The sequence below is a fragment of the Cyprinodon tularosa genome, unplaced genomic scaffold (genome assembly GCF_016077235.1).
Source record: "Cyprinodon tularosa strain WSP-4 unplaced genomic scaffold, ASM1607723v1 ctg278, whole genome shotgun sequence".
Taxonomy (NCBI): domain Eukaryota; kingdom Metazoa; phylum Chordata; class Actinopteri; order Cyprinodontiformes; family Cyprinodontidae; genus Cyprinodon; species Cyprinodon tularosa.
Genome location: NW_024038983.1, coordinates 635,484 through 660,005, shown reverse-complemented (window position 1 = coordinate 660,005; position 24,522 = coordinate 635,484). Strand labels below are relative to the sequence as shown.

The 24,522-nt window shown below is 39.0% G+C and overlaps 1 protein-coding gene across 1 annotated transcript; it reads left to right on the top strand.

Moving 5' to 3' along the window:
- Positions 1-266: 266 nt before the first annotated feature.
- Positions 267-23,246, top strand: hapln4 (hyaluronan and proteoglycan link protein 4). The gene is made up of 7 exons (XM_038290259.1): positions 267-406; positions 4,847-4,973; positions 9,056-9,245; positions 9,378-9,550; positions 9,653-9,768; positions 12,074-12,260; positions 22,111-23,246. Exons 1-7 carry the CDS (start codon positions 404-406, stop codon positions 22,500-22,502), a joined length of 1,188 nt encoding a protein of 395 aa, XP_038146187.1. The 5' UTR covers positions 267-403; the 3' UTR covers positions 22,503-23,246.
- Positions 23,247-24,522: the final 1,276 nt, after the last annotated feature.

Sequence of the window (24,522 nt, the reverse complement as noted above, 5' to 3'; positions counted from 1 at the left end):
TGTGCTTGTGATGTTTAGGTTGCTCGTTAAGATTTGATAAAATTCCCATCTAAGAATGGTAGTTAGTTCTATTGTGTAAATAAACAGTATTAAAAAATCTGAGAGTATTATTGGTTCATGCTAAACCACTGAATAGATTTCAAGACATTTTTTTCAATAAAACAGCTTGTCTCTCCAGTCTGTTCCTTTTCTGTTATGTTCAAATAGACTCATGTGCTGACAAAGCACACACAAACGTGCTGCGTCACTAAGGAGCTAGCGGGACCCACAAACACTGGTGATTCCCCTGCAGTGTGAGGGAGCAGCGATAGAGGGAGGGACAGAGGTAACTGCCTCTGCAGCAGACCAACATTAAACCCGAATGAAGACGGAGGAACATCTACCTTAAACTGGTTTGACAGCCATGGTAAGTTAAAAATGACTTCTGTCCTCTGCAAAATGACTGAGCTCTGCAGCTCTGTGCCCTGCATGAATGTGCAACTGCAGGGATAACCATTAGAATAACCTAAAACGGAATGATGGAGTAGGGTTGTTTATAATGAGTAAGGAGAATATAAGATTGATTATTTAGTACATTTGGTTCCCATAGGCCTGAGATCCTGTTAAGACTTTTGGGTATGCAGTAGTGCTTCAACAGAGCAGAGAAACAATCAGTATTACTGGACTTACTTGGCTTGTTTTTGTTGTGATGATGAATTAATTTCCAGAGGAACTGAGAAAACCCAAACACTGGAACTTAGTGTGTGTTGTTTGCTGTGTTTAGAAAGCCCTGCCTAAAATGCAAGTAAAGGTTTCATCTACTGCAGTATCTTTATTGGCATTGTGTTCTGAGTCAAACTATTAGGACGCCTGCAATCGCAGGGCTCTGTGCAATTGGAGTAATAAAAGTTTATTACTTTGGTGAAATCAGCAGAGGCTCACATTTCACTAAAGGTCAACAACAACATTCACATATAATTCAAATAAAAAGATAGTTCGTTGACTTCTAACTCTGGGATATATGTATATATATGTATATATACATATATATATATATATATATATATATATATATATATATATATATATATATATATATATATATATATATATATATATATATATATATATATATATATATATATATATATATATATATAATATATATATATATATATATATATATATATATATACATATATATATATATATATACATATATATATATATAATATATATATATATATGTCAATTTCATGAGTTTTTTTAAAATTCAGCTGCCTGATGGTGTTGGTGAAGAACTGTTTCGGAATCTACTGGACCTGCATCGAATGCGGTGAAGCCACTTCCCAGGATGCAGCAGGGAGAATAGTCCATGTTGGGGGTGTGAGGGATCATTGATGTTACGGGCTCGGGACACGCAGCGCTGGGATGAAATGTCTTTTAGGAGGGAAGAGGAGCCCCCATGATCCTCTCTGCTGCTCTCAACACTCTTCTCACTTTTTTTCAGTCTGCGGCGCTACAGCCTCCCGACCACACAGTGAGACAGCTGGTCAGCACTCTCTATATGGTGCTTCTGTAGAAGGTAGTGAGGAAGGGTGAAGGCAGGTGGGCTCATAGATATCCATAATAAAGGCTAGATGTCTCGTCCGCGCTGCTGGCCAATGGGGGTCGACGTCCGCACGTAGCGGCCATCTTGCCACAGGCAGCTCGCTCATTCGTAACATTGTGTTTTAAAGGCGCATGTACTTAAATAACCATAACTTCCTCAATTGTCTAACGATTCTCAAACTGTTTGGTTTGTTAAACAAAAGTCAGACATGTAGTTATGACACTGCACACTTATGAATAATTATAACCATGGAATTTTATATGAAAAGAACATTGAATAGAACAAACAGGTGCAATAAATATACACATGCACAAGGTATTTATGTTAAATCAATTTATGCTATTAAAACTCAGTGTACTGAATGGCAACATACATATAGAGATATATCTATAGATATCTATATAGATATCTATATATATCTATATAGATATCTATATAGATATCTATATAGAGATATATCTATAGATATCTATATATATATATATATATATATATATATATAGATAGATATCTGTATAACACTTTTATATAACACTTTTATTTGGGTGTGATTAATTATTTCATAGTCCTAATTTATATATATTTACATACATACTTTTATAATATGAATATTATTGTTATATAAAAATATGAAATACTGACAAAAAAGGCTTATTGTGTGGCAACCTCTTGGTGTAGAAGCATAATCCAGGTTTCAAATTAAAGGTAACACTTTGAAGTTTCATGTAGACTATTTGGATTATATATCAGGGGTAATTACACAAAAGTTCCTATTTTTAAACCATTATAAAAGTGACATTTATTTGCTATTAAAATTGGTACAATAGTCCCCTTCACAAGTATATATAGATGTAGCATGTTGAAATCCCCACCTACACTACTGTGATGGTATACACATGGAAGACAGAGATTTAAAAAATGACCCAAAAAACATAGCTTGGCTAATGCCCTTTGAAAAGGAAGGTTTTATTGAGCTTCTGTGTAATGTACAAGAGAGCGTTGTCCACAAGGCCATCAAAGCGGACAGGAAGGTAGCTGTGGTCATGTACTAGTGCAGGAATGTCAGCAAACGGGGATGGAAGATCTTCTCCTCCTGCTTACACATTATATAACCTGCAGAAACAAAAACAAAAGTGACCAACAACAATTCACAGTGTATAAGATTGGTATATCAATATGTGATTAAATTTCAATGATACACATGCCCTTTGAAGATGAGCTGGAATGTTTGGCACAACACCATCTTTAAGTTGTCCAAATGAAACTAATACAAACTTATAAAAGCTTTAAGTCAACAACAATCTTGTAATACTATTATGTCATAGCAAAAGTCTGGCATCTTCCTTTTAATAAACCCAGCAAATTCCTGTAACATAATGTAAGATGTGTTGACAAACCAAATCGATTGGAAATCATGTTAAATTCTGCCTCTTCCACTGATGTAAATTTGCTGGTTAATGCTAGCAGCTAGCTAAACTGTAACGTTAGCTGCTAACTTACTAACGTTAGGTCTCACTTTGCAGCTTCTTGTTATTAGCCAGCTAACGTTAGGCTAATAATGAAAATACAACAACACTCAGATTATTGTTATTAGCCAACTAATAACTACAACCACATCCACAAAGATTGTAATTTACACCAAAGATTAATTGTCATACAATTGTTATTGGTGTCAGTAAAACCTATATAATTGACTAATAGTCTCAGCCTTGATAACTTGCGCAAGTAGCCGTGATGCACAACTATGCTGCGCGATTAAGTCATTTTTCGACAAGAAAATCTGCAATTTCAACATGTTCAAGCATAAAGAATAATAGCCACGTTCATAATGTTTGTAAGAAACCAAACTGTTTGTAAATCCGTCAAGAATTCAATGAGATAAGAGTATTTGTGTTCGTGCTGATCACTCACCTTAAATTAGGTACCACAGAGCACAACAGAAAGCCTGCCTGAGGCAAGATGGCCGCCGGTGATGACGTTTGAGACTCCGCCGTAAGACATCTAGCCTTTATTATGGATATCTATGGGTGGGCTCTCCTCATCCTCCGCAGGAAGTACATGCGCTCTTGTGCCCTTTTGACCAGTGAGGTGGTGTTTAAAGGTCCAGGCTATGTTGTCAGTAATGTGCACCCCCAGGAATTTGGTGCTGCTTTTCACCTCTACAGCTGAGCTGTTGATGAGCAGTGGAGCGTAGTTAGGCCGATTTTTCCTCAAGTCAATGATGATCTCCTTCGTTTTCGTTCTCTACATTCAGGATCAGGCTGTTATCTCTGCTCCAGCCCACCACCTGCTCCACCTCCTCTCTGTAGTCCAGGTCGTTGTCATCTCTAATGAGGCCCACTGTAAACTGTGATTGGTGGTGATCCCGGGGACGCAGTCATGTGTCATCAGGGTTAACAGCAGGGGGCTCAGGACGCAGCCCTGAGGGGAGCCTGTGCTTAAGGTGATGACATCAGAGGTGTTCTGTCCAACCTGGACTGACTGAGGTCTGTTTGTGAGAAAGTCTAGTAGCCAATTGCAGAGGGGCGTATTGAAGCCCAGCTGTTCCAGTTTGCATATCAGATTTCTCTGGGATGATGATGTTGAAAGCTGAACTGAAGTCCAGGAACAGCATCGGAAAGGTTGTGTTCTTCTCCTCCAGGTGAGCTAGGCTCAGGTGAAGAGTGGAGGAGATGGCGTCCTCAGTGGACCAGTTCCATAGGTAGGCGAACTGGAAGAGGTCGAACGTTGGGGAGAGACTGCGGACAATATGTTCTTTAATTGGCCTTTTGAAGCACTTCATCATGGTGGGAGTCAGTGAGACAGGCCGGTAATAATTTAGTGAGGTGACCTCGGGCTAATGGACCTATCGATAGATCTGAAAACTAAGAACTGCATCTATATTTCCAGATCTAAAAGGTGGACTCTAGTGCCATAAACCATGATAATAATTTTAAACATAGACAAGTTATTGTTTAATGGTTTACCTAATGAAGGCAAAAGTAGTCTTCTGGCCTAACGTTTTCTCCACTTATTGGTGGTTGCCAAACAGTAAAAGACATAACAGTCAGTATATATATATTTTTAGATAAAGTGTTAATGTTAACCTTCAACCATAGGATGTTTTGTTATAGGCATTTATAGTTTTATGAAGTGTTTGTCATGCTTCTCATTATACTCTGTAGTATACACTGTATACAGCTTCACTCTTTCTAGGTTTCCTTGAAGTTTTTTTCTCTTTAACAAGTTGTGGTAAACTTTGTTTAATCCTTGCAGGTTTTAAAGCAACGTCAGCCCCATATCTTTGGTGAAATGTTCTTCCTAATCCTCCCTCTGGCCTGCGCTGTCTCTGTGTCATCCCTGCCTGAAGATTCATCCAGGAGAAGAGTGGTGCATGTGCTTGGTATTAATACTTTATATGTCTAACATCTGCAGGCCTGAAATCAGGTTTTAATAATCACCATTCTTTGTGTTTTAATTATGATCATTATATCTGCAGGTCAAGTAATAATTAGGCTTTGGTTTCACTTGTGAAAATGAGCTTAGTTGCTTTTTCAGAGGGTTGGATTGGTTAGGATAGTCAGATTAAACTGACTTCTGTTATGATATGAAATACCGTGGCAAAGAGTAAAAACGTGACAACTTTGTAAGAGTGCAAACTTTTTTCTATTTTTCGATAGAGGAAAAAAAAAACTATCTTGAAGGGAAATGCATTTATAAATTCAATTTAAAATCTTCATAAAGAAAAATTTTATGATTTTCTGCATGCAAAATATTCAGCTTTGCACCCAGTAAATTTCAGATAGATAAAATGTGAAATAACAACTTAAGTTTGATTTTGCATGTAATGATACAAAAAGTGAAGTATATAAAGTATTTCTAAATAAAGATAAAGTATTTCTCTTATTTTATTTAGTTGTTTTTTTTTTACAAAGGTGTTTCTGACTGCATTGGTGGAGCAGCCAGTCCATCTCTTGTCTGCACGCACCTTTGTTCCAATCACACTTTTGACATCTTTGAGCTTCTATAGTTTTACAGAAGCTCAGAGGTTGAACTGCAGTAATTTTTGTTCAGGTAGAGCAAAGCCCTGTGAGGCAATGTTAGTGATAGTTCTTATGTGGGGAAGAAAACGCATCTTTTTAGGCTTCAGAATAGGCAGTCTCTCTATTTTGTTTGCTAGGAGTTCCCCATATCTGAAGCTTTACAGCCTTGCCTGTTTAAATTTGCCTGCAAATCCCTTGCCGCCATCCTGAATCTTGAGTTGTGGTCAATGAAAAGTTAAAACATACATAGTGAAAATGACCACAGAATAGAAGTATAGCAGAAAGAGCATAGAATTAAGTAAATACTCAACTGCTTTTGACTAAAAGATGCTTATTATAAAATGGATCCCAACAGCAGAAACAGCAAAGCTAAAGTCTACCAGCTTATTTCCCATGTTTTAGGATTAGGATGTTGATCTATTAGTCTTGAAAACAAAAGAAAATTTGAAGAACATGCCGTTGAGTATACAGTTTCTTTTCCAAACACATGGTCGGGTTATGAAGGGATCAAGTTCTGGAGATCCCAATGCATCTCTTCTCAGTGATACATTTCAGCTGGTTTTGGACTTTCCAAAGCTTTCACAGTGATTTCCTGGTCTGAGCTTTTGGTCTGCAAAACTACCAAAGGTAGGGCGCTAGGAGACACCCAGATTGGAAAATGTTCAGAGATCAATCTCCTATATTTCTCCCAGTTTTTTTAATAATAATTTACTATTCTTCTTTTACTACCTTCTTCTTCTTCTGTTTTTCTGCTATACTTACATTGCAGTGTCCATATGAACTGTAAAACTCCCTGCATAATTATAATAAAGCAATTTATATACATGAAACAAGTGGAGCAGTATGGCAATTGCCATACCGCTACACTTGTGAAAGTAAAATCTGTTGGGCTCCTTTTGGCATCAAGACAATTATTCTTATTGCCACCTTGCCAGACAGGACACTGTAAAAAAAAAAAAAAAAAAAAAATAATAATAATAATAATAATTTATTAAAATATTTATGAACATTTAAGACACAGATTTCTCATCTTCTAATTATTCATAATAATAATGATAACAAATTATTGAAATGCAACGTTTTTGATGTTCAAATAATGTGTTGGAAGATTTGATAAAATACCCCTTTATAATTTCATGACATATACACAAGTTTGATAAGAGCAGCAAGCAGGGAGAGGTCTAATTGATGGCTGGCTCTGGTGATTATAGGTGCCGTTATCTGGCATCCTGTTGCAAAAAGCTTTTTGTAACACTGCTAATTAAACGTTTACATTTTTATGCCATAGCTCAAGCGAATGTCTGAAATAAAAAGATTTTCACTTGCCCATTGTTCAGTTCAACAAACAGCTTTTGAAGCATTTCAGTGAACCATGTCATATAGGAGCTCTGCTGACATCCTAGAGTGGATAATGGGATTAGGAATGAATGCAGCAGGGTAGACATGCTGTGCAGGGAAATGATCAATTAGACAAAGGAAAATAAACCACAGGCAACTTTAGACATTGTCCATAAGTAGCATATTTTATCATTGATTTTCCTTTTTCTGGGTAAGAAATGGGATCTATGTAGGCTCTAGATGAGTTCTGGAATTTTAACTAGAATTTTAAATATCAATCTGGAGCGTTATGATTGATCCTTCCTCCCAGCAGCTGTAAGACTTTCTAACATCACTGTCCCCAACAACATCAATGAGTTGTTACATTCATGCTGATTTTTGCACTGCTTCTGTCTTTTAGGGCCGGATTTATCAAGATCCAATTTTGCGTGCAGCAATTTGCGCTCACAAACTGGAATTTTGCGCGAGGGGCTGAACCATGGTTTGCAGGTGATTTAACAAGAGCGATTGCGTAACTGGTGGCAGGTGCAAAACTGTTGGTATTTAAATGATGGTTTTGCACGTTTTGTGGTTTGCGGCAAAGTAGTTTGTAGTTTGTGCAAACTAGTGCATTAAGAAATTTTAATCTAACAGTGACACCCCCACCCCCTCCAAAAAAAAAAAAAAAAAAAAAAAAAAAAAAAATATATATATATATATAAACTTTGGCAACCTTTTTTCCCTAAGGTGGTATGTGGCTGAATTTCTACTTCACTGCAGTAAAAAAAAAAACAAAAAAAACAGGTGTTTTGTATTGGCCTGTAAAAAAATGCACATACCAAATGGCTCACAAGAAGTGACTGTGGATGAGATTACTGCGCGTACGCATCCCCGCAGCATTGGCATGTTGCTCCACAGGCGCAGAGGTTGGGGTTCTCCGTTAGGGCGTCAGGGTGACATGGCATTTAGAACGTTGGACAGCACTTCTGAAAAACGAGATTGGGAGATCCCAGATGCAAAAAAGTGCAATGTTGCAAGGAGTTTTGGGATATCCGGGGTATTGCGTGGGTCCTCCTCGTGCCTGGCTCCAAATCCATTCGGAGTTCCCCCAACAGCTCCAAAATGGCAATGCTGGATAAACCATATGTTTTGATGATCGTTTCCTCGTTCATTCCAAAAATATTCACACGGAGTGAAAAAATGCGTTCTCTGCGTCTCCTTGCTTCATTTCGATGTCTCCTTCTTGCGACAATAACCGCTGCCATGTGTGCGCAAATACGCATACAGACCATTTGCACCTTCTTTTGAAACATGTTAAATATAGAGTCAGATACCGTTAGCAAAATTGCTTTCAGGTTTGATAAATCACTTTGCGAGTGCTAAATTAATATATTTACATGTTCTCCTCCCACAAGACGCACTTTTGCGTGTAAACGCCCCATATTGCATATTCATTGCAGAAAAAGTACTAAATGGATAAGAGACGCTATTTAGCACTTTTTAAAGACCAAATCCTTTTAGCACGCTGTTGATAGATCAGTTTGTACATTTTTTAGCGTTCGCAGTGAAATAGCTCACGTTTTTATACACGCAAACCTTTGATCGATCCGGCCCATAGTCTGTTAAATAATATGTTGCTGTCATTATTTTTAACATCTCTAGTGATGCTGCTATTATTCACATATCCATTACTGTAAAAATGTCCACAGCTGTTCTCCAGATGCAGTGTATTTATATTATAAAACACTGTACAGTACAATACTCTTTTTGTTTGATTTTCCCACCTGTTATTTTTATGCACTTTTCTAAGGTCCCCATGGTGTGACCGCTTCTATTATAACCTTTGCTGCTGTAACACCACAATTTCCCATATGTGGGACAATTTCAATAAAGGGCCTGGGCACATTAGTTTAGCTATAGAACCTACTGAGAAATCACAGCACCTCCTTTCTATATCAAATACTAACATTTAAGAAATCATGCCATTGGGTATGACATGATTTAAAAATGTTAAATGGAATTTGAAACCGAGAAGTAAAATTATATGTAACATAGCAATTCTGTGTAAAAACATGAAAATAAAACTGAAGAAAAACATTGAGCTTTCTGTTCTGTCTTTCCCCAGAGGACGAGACTGGAGCTGTGATTGTGCAGACAGCTCCTGGTAAGGTGGTGACACATCGGGGTGGCTCCATCACTCTGCCCTGCAGATTTCATCATGAGCCAGAGGACACAGATCCTGCTCGCATCCGGATCAAATGGACTAAAGTGACCGATGCTCTGCAGTTTGAGGATGTCTTTGTTGCACTTGGAAAGTAAATACCAGCATTCTTTATAATTAAAATATATTTTCATGTTTAAATAGCATCAAATGATACATTTAATTCCTTTCAAATATTCAATGCAACATAAAAACAATAACTGGTTGATCTTGGGGCTTTCTCCAGGCAACAGCGTGTGTTTGGATCATACCGTGGACGTGTGTTTTTGGAACAGGCAGGACCAGGCGATGCTTCAGTTATCATCCAAAACGTCACACTGGAGGACTATGGGCGCTACGAGTGTGAGGTCACCAATGACATGGAGGATGATACAGGATTTGTGAACCTTGACTTAGAAGGTCAAGGATCAGTTTTACATCCTACTGAGATTTTTCATTAAATAAACATTCATCATCTTACAGCATTTCACTTCATAGAAATTGTGGTTGTTTCACCTGCAGGTGTGGTCTTTCCCTACTACCCCCGAGAGGGACGCTACAAGCTGAACTACCATCAGGCTGAGGATGCCTGCAAAGACCAGGATGCGATTCTGGCATCTCATTCACAGCTGCATAAAGTGAGTTCACAAACTACTGTTTGATTGAAGAGCAAAAAAACTTTGTTAGTAATGTTTCCATGCAATCAATGATGATAGGAATGATTCCCCTTTCCTAATGTCTGTACGGCCACTAGAATTGATTGCATCCAATGGTTTTCTTTAGTCCACATCTTCTCTCATCAATAACCTGGAGCATGTATCCCCAACTCCAGTGTCTGAGACCCACTGAAACCCTTTGACTTATCATTTTTACAGCAAACTATTTAAAAGAACTGCTCATAGCCAAGCCTCTGTAGATCTTGAATGCATGCAGGGTAAAAACTTTAGTAATTAAATTTAGTGGTACTGGAACAGGAATGCATTTCCACATTGTAGAAAAGTCTCTGTTGCAGGAGTGGAAAACATTGACCTAGACCTGACTTTGAGAGCTAAACCACCCTATTAGGGGTTGAAAAAAATGTTACATATAGTGACACTAAGATAAGAACATCACAAATGGTTCACAATTATCACAAAATACAAAAACACAGAAGCCTAAAACATCTTCTGTCATTGAAATCTATATTCAATGTTTCTGCTAAGATCTGATATAATTTTCTGCCTACCTGCAGCCAGGTAACTTGGTTTGTTATAGACAACTTTTATGTGCAGTCGGGCTAGAAATCTTTGGTAATCCTTGTTTTTTACTAAAAGTAGCATTTTACACTAGTTCATGAAAAACAAGGAAGATTTTCTTGTAATATTACTTAGTCTGCATCCGTGGAGGCCTTCTCTGCACCTGCAGGGTTTTTCTCCAATGCCTTAACCTCCTGGCTGATTGAATGTGTAATCATTCTGTAGGATCTTATACTCACAGTGCTTGTCGTCACTAGATTATGACTAGTTAGAGTAACATGATGCATCTGATCAGATAACCCTGGCTGACATCACATTATTTTCATGAATAACAGATTAGTTGCTGTACATTTATGTCTATGATGGTAAGATAAAAGAGTGAACTTGGAAGAGTGTTGGTACAGCAACATAACTTTTCCCCATTATGCACCAATAGGAAAAGAAGCTACAATAGAGACACATCGAATCGAATACTAGGGATGTGAACATAAAATAACAATGAAATGAATATTTTAAAACCCAACAAACCATATTTGAGAAACCATATATGTTTCCATCATGTTTTAGAGTGGTTGAAAAAGGTAGGATATGATTGCAAAATATAGTTTATGGTTTACAGAGATTGGTCTAAAAATGAAAAACTAGTAAGTGAGCAGCAGCTGCGTCGGTAAAGCTGCCTTGTTAATGACATAGGCCCAAAGAAAAGACAAAATGGTTTAAGATGAAAGAAAGGGAACAGGAGTTGACATAACCATTTGATATAACCAAGGTGCAGGGAGTAACCTCTGTGAATGTATAACATGTCACAACATGAAGCAAATGGGGAGCAAATGTCCACACCAGGTATCACAGTTCACTCAAGCACGTGAAAATTGGAGAATAAAAAACAACAACACATTGCTTGTTCCATTCAGTCTGGATTACAGCTTCTGCATTCACATTAAAGCCTCAGATTTTTCTTGTTAAATGATACTATGGTACCAGCAACGTATAGCAGCAGGTTCTCAACACACACATTGTTTTTTTTTTTATTAGGGAGACAGGAAGGAAGGAAGGAAGGAAGGAAGGAAGGAAGGAAGGAAGGAAGGAAGGAAGGAAGGAAGGAAGGAAGGAAGGAAGGAAGGAAGGAAGGAAGGAAGGAAAAGTATTTCTGAAATTATTTTAATTATTTTAATCTTTAATTATTTTATCAGAGGTATACTGAAAAATAACATTTCCGAAACTATTTTTCTCAAATAAAACTAATTCAAGCTACTAAATACTGCAATTCTGCAACATAAAGCTTTCCATTCAAAAACAAAAAGACGGATCAAACTCATTTTCTATGTTTTCTGTCATATTAAAAAATATCTAATCAAGAAGCAGGTGTTATTTTTGTACAGAAATTATTGACACAAATTCAAACCAGTTCCAAGGCCAGTTTTATACTGACCATTTTATAATTTGCAAAACATATTGACAGACTAAAATTGAAATACTCAATTGAAAAAAGTGAAAAAATGTTTTTAAACACATTATCGTTGTAATTAAAAAATAGCTAATATCACTTTAAAGCACAGTGCACCTACCTACTTATTTCAAATTCTCCCTCTGAATGCAACAAAGCTGCAGGTGATTAAGTGCTAGAGTAATGGAGCCATCAAAATGCAATAAATTAAATTCTCTCTCTTAGTGTAATATCTTTAATCCTTCACATCATACTCAACAGGCCTGGTTGGAAGGACTGGATTGGTGTAATGCCGGATGGCTGGAGGACGGCTCAGTCCAGTATCCCATCTCTCATCCAAGAGACCAATGTGGCCGCAAGGACAACCCGGCTGGTGTTCGCAACTATGGTTACAGGCACAAGGAAGATGAGCGCTATGATGCCTTCTGCTTTACCTCTAAGCTCAATGGTGAGATGAATCAGTGCACATGCTTTAGATCTTGGCAGCTCATCAGGCTGATCACAAACGTCAGTATATCTGACCCAACTAGTATGAGTCGCTGTGTCTGACTGGAGCAGAGCAAAATGTTGTCAGAAATGGCTTGCTATGCTACCGTACTGAAAGAGGGGTGTTGGATGAAGGGGGAGTGAGACTTATTTCTTTTGATCTCTGCCTGTGATCTTGGATGCCTAAGGCCACTGGATTTAAATCAGACCCCGTCCTGCAAGGGACACAGTGTCCTCTGGGTGCAAGGTTTGCCTTTCATCTCCCAGAGCTTTCATTTAAATGACATACCCAAAGAGAGTCTGAACACAGTCCTCTCAGGTTCATACACCCAAACACAGTTTAAACGGCCAAAGACTGGGTTCACACTCGCTCAATCAAAGGCCGCACAGACATGTGGGGGTCCATGACACGACACACATTTGAAAAGGGAAATGGTCTATGATAAAAACATTTATAGTTGCTTGGGGAATCTCTGCACATCTAGATAAAAAAATATTGGCAAATGTTATTTTTGAATGAAGAAAAGCTTTAAGGTTTACCAGATTCACCTTACTAGTAAACAGGCACATTAAACATCCCTCTGGGTTATTAAAGAAATTATACAAGTTTCTCTGGCTCTCATTTATTTGCAATGATTAAGCATACGATGCATTTTCAAAAAAATGATACTCCTTAAAATGTGGGAGCAGAGATGAGGTTTTAGACTAGAGATGCATTGATCTGATAATTGATTGGATATCGGCTTTAATATTGACTAATAGGCTGGATTTGATATCGGTAATTGGATATCAGAGATCCAACCAGTGCACTTTACAAGGAACCTTTACTTCATTCTTTTCACTGATTATTTGTTAATAAATAATATAAAGTACATTTATATCTGTGTTCATATCTTACCTCTTTTTAAACAATTTTTATATCAAGGCTTAAGCCTTCACTCACATGGCAGATATTTATTTATTTTTTTATTACAGGAACAAAGCATAATAGTTGCATTTCTGTAAATAAGAGTGCCAACTTTTCACCTACAGTTCCCATATATTTTCAAGAACAAAGAACACACACAGAACACCTCCAGTAGTAAAATATAGTGACAGATATACACATACTCAAACATACACACCTCCAGAGGAGAAAGAACAACAGGAAAAAGATAAAATAAACAACTAGATAAATAAATAAAAGTAATAATAAAAAAATGAATAAATGGGGGGGAGCTGGGTGCAGGGGGGGGTCACATTTCTACATTGAAACAACAAACTCAATTAATGGTTGCCATTTAGAGTAGAATTTGTTCAAGTTACCAGTTTTCGAATATCTAATTTTCTCCACCTTCAAAAAGGACATGACCTCCTTTATCCACATTGTAGTGGATGGGGCTATAGCTGATTTCCAGTTAAGGAGAAGGTGACGCCTCGTGATCACAGAGGTAAAAGCTATCACTTCCAACTCTCTTACGGAGGATCTACCATATTGCTCCGGGAGACCAAAGATACCAGTATGTGCTGAAGCATCAATAGTTCTTGAAAGTATAATGGACATAGTGTGAAAGTAAACTTGCCAAAAAATTGTGAGTGAGCAGAGCATGTAAAAAACATGAGTGTAAGATTGCAGGGTGAACTTCCACATCGATCGCAAACATCCACCATATTTGAGAATAACTTTGCCAGCCTGGTTTTTTAATAATGACATCTGAATACTACCTTGAACTGTATCAAACTCAGGCGGGCGCATATAAAAGTTTTGTGAATCGCTGTCAGGGCCACCTCCCAACAATACTCATCAAAAACCAGCCCCAGTTCATGCTCCCAAGCTCTCTTAGTGTTTCTAGTTAGAAAGATGTCATATGACCGAATCAAGTTGTATATCTTTGAATTTAAAGACCTTTGCAAGGGGTTAAGTTGCATAAGTTCACCCCACAATTGCTCAGGTGGCAGGTGAGGGAAGTTGGGAAATAAGGAAAACTACAATCCTTCCTTATAAAAATCCTTGAAACATTTTAGTCCCTTATCTTGCTAAGAAGAGAGGGTCGGTCAGTAGTAGCGGGTGTAAGCACTGGGTTTTTCAGAAGTGGGGTTAAGACTATAGGGCCTGTAAATTTAAACTGTTTCCTAAACTGAAATCCTATTCTCAAAGTATCTACAACTATGGGGTTGTTGGTATGGCCAGATGGATTTACGGAGGTTGGACCTGTCTGTAAAGCCAAAAGTGAGGCTGAGGGACATGAGTGTGCTTCCAGTTGACACCATAGTAAATCAACTGAATTAGACCAGAAAACAATTTTAGTTAAGTTAGCTGCCCAGTAATAACGTTGACAATTGTGTAAGCTGAGGCCACCACAAAATTTACAGTTCTGAAGTATTTTTTGTCTTACTCTGGGTGATTTGCTGTTACATAAAAAGTGAGCTATAGCCGAATCCACTTATTAAAAAAAAAACTTCTTGGTAAGAATACAGGTAGATTTATGAAGAGAAATAGAAATTTTGGCAAGATTTTCATCTTAACAGTACTTATTCTCCCAATCAGAAAGAGTGGGAGGGACCCCCATTTTTGATTTTTTTTTTAAATGTCCGCAAAGAGTGAAAGAAATCTGTGAAAGAACTTAACAATGGTAGGGAGGGGTTCTAATGGATCAGTGACATACAAAAGCAAATCATCTGCGTATAATGATAGTTTTAGTTCTGCATGACACCTGACGATCACACCAACACCAGGAGACGTTCTTGGAAAAATACTCAAAGGCTCTATTGCAAGTGCAAGCAAGAGGGGCGACAGAGGGCAGCCCTGTCTACAACCTCTGTTTAAAAAGAAATATCCGGATTGGTTGTTATTGGTAATAATACTGGCACATAGCAGTGTGTAGTGAAGACGCATCCATGATATAAATTTTTTCCCTATTCCAAATTTAGTTAAAACAGTAAATGGGTAACTCCATTCAACCCGATCAAACGCCTTTTGATTGATATAACAACCTTGGGTGCAACTGTAGTCTCCCTTGAATAAACAATATTTAACCCTTTAAAGCCCGATCCAAGAATAAAATAACACAGAAAATTACTTTTTTTTGGTTTGAAGTCCTTATTTGGCCTTTTAACAAAATATGTAAAAAGAAAAAACAGAAATACATTTTTGATATTAATTATTTATTACTATGTGATAAGTCAAGATTATTTTTTGTGTAGTCTTCTGCCCTCTCTTATCAGGTATATCTGATTGTGTACAATAGGATTTTGAGCAAAGTTTTTACCAGTAAATTATGCAAAAGGTGTCAGACGCAAAACATTTCAGAAACAGTATGTATCAAATATGATACATTTGGCATTACAGGGTTAACAAGGTGCAAACATTGTAATAAAGTTGTCGCCCCTTTATGAAGTCAGTCTGCTCCTTGGAGATCATTTTTGGTAGAACTCGATCAAGTCTCAGGGCCAGGGCCTTCGCAACAATTTTTGTGTCCACGTTCATTAATGATATCGGCCTATAGGAGATACAAAGGTTGGGATCCTTGTCCTTCTTTAACCCTTTATAGGGCACTAAATGAAATACGTTGAAAACCAAAATTTCAAGCCAATAATCTAACCTTATTACCTTTGGGATGTTCAAAAAATATTGATATTTTGGAGTCAAAAATTTATGTCAATGTAATAACAAGAAACACCAACTTGCCTGAATATATTAAGAAAAATTCATGAAAAACACTGAGACTAAAAGAAACATTTTTCTTGGTACTACATAAACTTAGACACTTTAATGCTGATACTTGCACATACATACTTGCACTTTTAGAGTATAAACCTTAAAATAATTGTTTATTTAGGCTTATTAATTTTTTTAATTTACTTTTTAACTTTTCTCTTAGGTTTTTTCCCTTTTTTCTTGAATTTTTTACTTTTTTTTTTTCCAATTTAATTTACAGTAGGTAATATATCATTCAAGGGCTTATCTAATTGGTCAAATGCAAAAATAAGATGTACAGCCATGTAGCAGAATCTTTGCTGAATGGCTGCATATAGATCTTGTGCTTCTAGACCTAACTGAAAGACAGGGGGGACTCTATTTTTAAGGGGTATGCAGGTGATCAAAAATGGTCATTTACGCTATAAAGGGTTAAGAGAACACTGATAGAAGCCTGTCTTAGTGAGGGGGGATGGAACCAAGTGAGAGAGACTCAACATAGACAGAATGAAGCAAGGGTTTTAGCCATTGATGACTGGGTTCGGACATATTTAGAACAATCTAACTGAGGATTAATAGTACAATTTATGTCCCCTCCAAAAATCAAAACACAATTATTCAGAGAAGGAAGAATTTCAATTAACCTTTTCATGAAACATGCATCGCCAGAATTAGGAGCATATACATTAACTACTAGGGTAGGTACATTGAATAGGGTACCTAACACTATCAGAAATCTGCCGTCTCTGTCTGGGTTGGTTTTGGTCAATGTAAATGGTACAGATTTACCTATTAAAATGGCAACCCATCTAGCCTTAGAATTAAAACTAGAATGGAATACCTCAGCCACCCATGGACACTTAAGTCTGAACTGGTCTTTATTTCTCATGTGGGTCTCCTGTAAAAATATAATGTCAGGTTTCAAATGCTTTAAATGGTAAAACACCCTACTGTACACCGCTTGACAGCACCCCCTAAACCTCGAATATTCCAGGTGATAAATCTTAAACCTGAGTTGTTCATATTAGCCATAGGAAATTTGAGTTAACACTGATAAGGTAACTTGGTTTCGCCCCCATGCACCCGGTGTCATGATCTAGCAGGATTTTTAGCCCAGATGCAGAACTCACGGACACAGAAGCAGGGTTAAAGTCCAGTAATTATTGAAAACACACAGGGTTCTGCCCTGGAAGGCAGAGAGGACAGAGCAGGTTAGGTTCTGGTACAGGTGACAGGTTCAGACTTACAGGTTTTCAGGTTTAAGACAGGCAGGGTGGCTCAGGCTTGCTACCATGGAAAGGACAACAATCCGGCTCAGAGGGAAGCTCTCACTCAGCTTATATAGGGAGAGCTCTTTAATCAGCAGATGGGGATCAGCTGCTTCTAATGAGCACCAGCTCTCAGGAGAAGATCCAAGGCGCCCTCTGGTGGGCAAGCCTCTGGATCCCAACCGACAACAGAACCCCTCAGAAAGGGATCCACATCGCCCTCTGGAGGGCAGACCTCTGGATCCCAACAGACAACAGAAGCCTACAGAAAGGGATCCACGTCGCCCTCTGGAGGGCAAACCTCTGGATCCCAACAGTACCCCTCCCTTAAGGGCGGATACCAGACGCCCAAAAACAAAAAAACCCGGGGGCAAGACAGAGTTCCAGGTGGCCGGCCGTGGGACCGGCAGCAGGGCAGAGTCTCAGATGGCCGGCCGTGGAAATGGAGCTGAGGTAGACGCTCCGGAGGCCGGCCGCGGGACCGGAGTCTCAGAAGCTGCAGGGGCCTTGGAGGAGAACGCCATCCCAGCTTCTGCAGGAAGCTCCGAGGAGGACGCAGTCTCCGCTCCAGCAGGAAGCTCCGAGGAGGACGCCGCCTCCGCTTCTGCAGGAAGCTCCGAGGAGGGAGCCGCCTCCGCTTCTGCTGCTCTGCAACAGGCTCAGACAGGGCCGCCCACTGCGGCTCCGAATCAGGAACTGAAGAGGCCGCCCATTGCGGCTCCGAATCAGGAGCAGAGGAGGCCACCGACTGTGGCTCCGCAGGAACACAGGAGGCCGCCGATTGCGGCTCTGGATCAGGAACACAGTAGGCCACCGACTGTGGCTCCACTTCAGGAACACCGGAAACCACCGATTGTGGTTCCGAATCAGGAATGCAGGAGGCCCTCCCTAGCGGTTCAGCTTCAGGAACGGGGGAAACCACCGACTGTGGTTCCACTTCAGGAGTCTCTGGATGACACAGAGCAGGCTCAGGGGTCTGTGCCTTATATGAGTGGCTCCACTCACATCAAATCAAACTATGCAAAACTGAAATCATTGAAATGTGCATTACAGCCATCACTGTCACTAGTCACTTAGAATTCGCCAGAGTAAAGAAAAGCCTGGCTGCAACTATATTCAAACCAGAATTTACCTTTAAGGTGACGGAGCCAGTTTTTATTTAATCTGGAGTATTTTCACAAAGGCAGTCGCCTCCGTAGGTGAAGTAAACTCTCCTGGGATGTCTCCTCTGGGGATGCGGAGACGGGCTGGATACAGAAGCCCAAACCTTATGTCCAGAACCTCTCTGAGCTGGCGTCTGACGTCGCTGAAGGCTGCACAGGATTTTGAGATCTGAGCGGTAAAAAGATGGAAATTGTAGAATTCCCCCAGCTTTACCGACTGCTGGCCTCTGGCACGTCGCAGGATACCCGCGCAGTCTGTGTTATAATGTAAACGGTAGTCCTATGCTCCTAATGTTATTACGCAGAGACCTTGACTCCAAGTCTTCGCATTTCCTGTTGAGAGCGAGAACCTGTGCCGAAAGCCTGTCCAAACTGCTCTTGAGTGAAACCACATCATCAGCAACATCATGAAGACAGCGGTCCCTCCATGTCTGCAACCGTCCCCCTTGATGCATCCACTTCCAACCTGATAGCTGCAATGCTAGCGCTTAGCTCAGTCTTCACGCCGTACAGCTCCCACTTACTCTGAGTCAGATTATTTGTTAACGCTGTCTCCAATTGTGTCTTGAAAATGACTGCCATCTCTTCATGAAGTGTAATAAGGAGTTCAGCCTGAGAGTCCGGGTGACATACGTTCCGGGGTGTGAAAGAACAAGCGAAGGTGGCCTAGAACTAGCAGGCTGAGGTGGACCAGGCCTTGCCACCTTATTTGTTGAATTATTAGTATTCGGCTAGTATTGGGCTTTGGAGGAATTTTGAGCTGTCGTAAAGTCATTGTTAAGATTTAGAGGGCAGGAAAAGCACACGAAAAAGCTCAAATGCACCTTGTAAAAAAATAGTCTGTGGGAGCTCCCTACAACACGTCTTACTTCATCAGTCCCAAAACCCGAAACACATGGCAGATATATAGTTAATTCAATTAACAGTTCAATTAGATCAATACCTCTCAGCCTAGGTATCGGATTGGATCAGAACAAATTGGATCAGTGCATCCCTATTTTAGAATAAGTAAATACTGTGGAGGAGTATGGAACGGTATTGAACTGTACGATTCTGCAAGGTTTTAACCCATCATGTGACCTGTGACGTATCTTGGGTTCATGATAGCCTGCTGTGTTTGTCTGTGTCAGCAGACTGTGTCTGTGTTAGCTTTCCTTTTCAACATTTAATCTCTACCTCATTATTTGATCCCAATTATACCTTCCTACGGCCACAATGACCTGCACAGCAAAATTTTTTATAATTATCATGCCACTCCTACTAATATTGTGATTGCCATCAATGTGAATACACAACTGACTCAGTAAGGCAATATGTCATGTCATACTATTAGCCTAAGTTGTAACACCTCAGAGGTTTCCTAGAGAATGTTATTTAACAAAGAGCATTTGGAAGACCAAGGAACTGGTTAAATTGTGAAAGGATAGAGTTGCAGCCTGTTATCAGGCAGTGTAAAGCAGAACCTTAACTCTCAACCCTAAATGGATCAACTCCTAAACTATACCTGGCACCTCTGGGCTTACCTAAACATCCTAGCGCTGAAAGGCCCCATCTGAAATCTGGATGGACTCCTTTCTTGCTGCAGCACCCAGACTGGATTCCTTTGGGTGGCTATACAGAGAGGTAGAGAGGAGTTACTTTTGTATATTCCCTAAACAATTATTTATGTAAACGCAGATATTTACATAAATCTGCGTTTACTGCGACACATACACAGACGACCTGGTTTCTGAGCAAAAACCAGGCTTAGCAGCTGGATTATTGTTAAACTATGCATTCCTTTTCTCCAGACCACCTGCTGGCTACTCTTTTATTACAATGGTTCATACAAACTTGGTTCTGGATTCTAGTTTTTTTTTTTTATTATATATTGATTCTAACTTTTCTAATCCTGATTCATCCTAGAAATGAACATGAAGTTGGGATAAGAGTTGGCATATTCCTAGCCTTAGAAATTGATACATCAAGCTTTTGATGTCTGTTGGAGAGCAGCTCAAATGGACACTAACCTTACCAGTTTATTCTTCCTAAAATCAACATACATTTATTGAAAAAAAAAAAAAAAAAAACTCATGCAGCATTTAAATAGCATCCTTGTTTTGAAAACCATGGATTTAAATTTGTCATGTTGGGTATGGGGATCAAACCCAAATGCAGAACACACCACGGAGACAGGGGTAAAAAGTTCAACAGTTTATTTTGAATCACACAAAGTAATCACAGATACTGAATTAGGTCCGGAATGACTTCACAAGGGTTTCTCTGTAGAGAAGGGATAGTTGGGTTAGCCAGAGGTCTGGGGAATCTTGACACCGTCAGATACTGATCTGTACCTGGAGAGATTCAGACTGACGCAGTGAGAGAGGGAACCAGTTGGGTCCAGAGTTTGAGGGTTCAGCAGAGAGCTAGCAGCGGCAGAGCTTGACTTCAGACTTGAGTTCAGACTTTGAATGATCAGCCAAGGTTCTCTCCTGAGAACTGGAACAGACTCAGCTTGAGGTTCTTCAGGTTAGGCTGTCAGGGCAGGCAGGCAGGTCTAGGAAGCAGATAAGACAAAAACAGGTTAGGATCAGATTACTCCTCAGGGTTTAAGAGAATCAGATCAGCAGGCTTGGCTCAGGTTCTGCTAACCATAACTGGCAACACTCTGGCACTGAAGACAGGTCTGGCCGCTGCTTAAGTAGTTGGTCTCCTGATGAGAAGATGAGCCACAGGTGTGCAGGTGGCTCCAGCTCAGGAGACCCAGGGCGCCCTCTGCTGGAGAAAGGTGGCAGAAACCCAGATCCCAACAAAATTAACATGCTTTGTTATTTGTTATGATGGGATTGAAATCATGCATTGTTTTTTTAAATGTCCAAATCGTGATAAAAGTTCCCTATGATTGGTGTTCAAACAGAGCATCCGTTTCTAAGAAATAGATAAGGTTATTTGACAGGGAGCTTGCATGACCGCTTATTGCTTTCCATGTGTGTTAATTACTGTGAACAGTCTGTTGTGGCCAGGAGACTTTAGCGGTGGCTCAGGCAGATATTGTGTCTCAATCCAGATGGAAAGCATTTTACTGAAAGTCCCCTGAGGAAATATGAGACAATATTCTGTCTGTCTAATAGTCAGCAGTCACATAAACAAGCAGAAAATCAATAGCTGAGCCAAGGATGAGTCTGACATGGATGGTTTCTATTGGCAGGTTTGGTCAGAAACTTAAGGTTCTCACTGGGAAACCTAAGCCGGGTCTAACTCCTAGCTGGCAGCTGCAGGGCCTTGTCACTAAAAGCCGATTGTTCCCCGGTTTAGGTTTGTTATATGTTACATTCATTTATATCATGCAAAACATGAGGTGGTCACCTAAAGTGGTAATTACATCATGAAGTTCTTGAATGAGTTTTTAAATTCCCAGTGGAGGCGATAAAGATAGAGAAAAAAATTGAATGAAAGGTTGTGCCTAACTTCCTTTCTCTCTTAGAACTGTTTATTATTTTCCTTTTATTTCACAATTATTGGATGCTTGAGGCTAGTTTGTCACATGGTTGCAACTGGAGATCTGCATAAGAGGTGAAAAGGTTAATTAATAGGTTTTTAATGCTTTTGCGACATGCTGTGTTTGATACCCTAAGAGCCAAAATAGTGACTCTCTAATGCATGGATGAGTTTTCATCCTCTTTTTCACTTGTTTACACAACCTCTCCTCTCTGAATTTACCTGCAGGCGAAGTATACTTCCTGAAACGTTTCAAGAAAGTAAATTATGCAGAGGGTGTGAAGGCGTGCATTCGAGATGGAGCAGCTGTGGCCAAAGTAGGTCAGCTGTATGCAGCGTGGAAGTTCCAGCTCCTGGATCGCTGTGAAGCAGGGTGGCTGGAAGACGGCAGCATTCGGTACCCCATTGTCAATCCTCGCTCTCGTTGTGGAGGTTCCCAGCCAGGGGTCCGACACTTGGGCTTCCCAGACAAAAAGTTCAGACTGTATGGGGTCTACTGCTTCCACAAGTACATGGATGAAACAGCAGGCGGTTCTACAGGGAATGAAACTCAGAAAGAAAATTTGCTAAAGTGGAAGAGAAGCAAGAGTCGCCCAGTGAATGCCACAAATGCTATTTAAAGCCACCACCCAGGGAGCTGAAGGGTGAACTATTTTAGATTTTACTGCGATCACTCCGTCTCCATTCATTGCTCTTAAAGTTAAACACCCACAGACATGAAGAAGTCATCTGCCATTTTAGCAGAGATAAGGACGGCTATGCAAAATGAATGGTGACATCTTTATTAAGGTGATTTTCCTTTTGTCTGCAGTCTGTCGATTATCTGAGGGAGTGTTAGACGGATCCCTCTTCTGGAAAATTACAAGACTAAAAAGCAGCTTAGTATCAGTCATGCACGCAATAAAATCATGCAATTGGCTGGGAATATAGTTGTTTACTTGTGTCAATGATATTTTATAATCTTAAGCCTAAAATCTCCTCTTAGTGAAAATAATGACTCAAGCGTGAAAAATATGATTGTCATACTTCAAATGTGATCACAAAACCTGTTGTAATCTCATCTTAGTAACTGTATGGAGTAAAAATTGCACTAGTTTAAATATAGTTGCACAGATTAAAGAGCTTTAATTTATAGATGCATTTTAGTTGAATAAGCAAGCATGTCTGTTGTGGCTGAGAGATGCTGCTATGGTTGAATTTGCAATAATGAAACTTATGATAGTCAATTATGGTCTAAAGGTTTAAGGCTTCCTTTTAGACTATTAGTATTCTCTTTATTACAGCCAGTGTTTGCAACTTTGCTTCTGAATGTGGTTCTCGAATCAAAAATAAAAGTCCTTAAGTTTGGGACTACTTGATTGACAGCTGGTCTTATCTCATTTTTCCTCAGTAGAAACAAAACAGCACATCAAGGTATACTTGCATGTTCTTTCCTAAGAAAAAATGAACATCTGAAGGCATTGCTAATTTAGAGTTGCAGCTGTGTTAGTATCCTACAGGAATCATCACAAACAAGCAGATTTGTATCCAAGAAAGAGTTTTGGCTTTGTACAGTATAAACAGTTCAAAGTAAACCATCAAACAAATTCACACATTAGAGGGTTATTAGCAAAATGGGCATAAAAATAATCCATAATAGATTTTCTGCATCGGGCTGGATTACAGTAGGCCAACACACCATAGACAGCAATTCATTGGCTGCTGTCAACCATTTTCTTAATGCTGATTTGACTGTCTAGAAATCAAACCTAAAGGAGTAATATACATAATGTAGACCATCAGAATCTGTTAAAAAGAAAGCACTGATGATCTGACTCATTTATAGTAGTTAAACCAACACTAAATAACTTTCAAACCTTCAAAAATTATTTTCATAACTTTTTACCTCAACTTACAACTTGCTGAATGACCACCTCTGTCATGGCTAGAGGAGTTATTACCCGGACAGTAAGCGCTACAAAACCAAAGATAAACACAGAGGTGGACGGACTACTCAACTGTAGTACTTGAGTACAAATATTGATGCTCATAGTCAAATCTTACTCAACTGCAAGTAAAAGTAACTTGGTCAATCATCTACTCAGGTTAAAGTATTGAAGTACTCACTTTTGAAAATACGTAAGTATTCTACAGGCATGCATTAAAAATAGCTGATGTATTAAAAAATAATAATTAAATGCTCTAATCTAAGTACATTTCTTTATAATTTTCAGAGTAATTTTAAAGAACCTTGTAACTTTCAGAAACCACCTAATGTATTAATGCATAGAACCACCTGCTTCAGATTATACATCATCTGGAAAGAAATTCAGCATAAAAACACCATAAAAAAATAACAACAGCTGTTGTGATTATTATTTCTTATTTAAAAACAAACTAAACAGAAAACAGAGTTTTGATTCTCCACACACTTTGACTATGGAATAGATGTTTAAGGCAGAATATATTACCACAGAGAAACTATAGCTCTGATTTTAGAACTCATCCTACTGAACAACTTTAATACACGCTTTAATACATTTATAAACTACAAATGATATCGTCACTGAATTTTTCAAATTTGTGGAACGTCATTAAATCACTAAATCAGTGGCATCCAGATTAAGTCCTAAGTCATTCCAAAAAATGTAAAGTGATGCT

What these genes read in the sequence shown, in the direction of transcription:
- hapln4 (XM_038290259.1), top strand. An exon ending in AAGAGTGGTGCATGTGCTTG is followed by an intron (nt 4,974 to 9,055) that starts GTATTAATACTT and finishes GTCTTTCCCCAG; the next exon opens with AGGACGAGACTGGAGCTGTG. An exon ending in CTCATTCACAGCTGCATAAA is followed by an intron (nt 9,769 to 12,073) that starts GTGAGTTCACAA and finishes CATACTCAACAG; the next exon opens with GCCTGGTTGGAAGGACTGGA.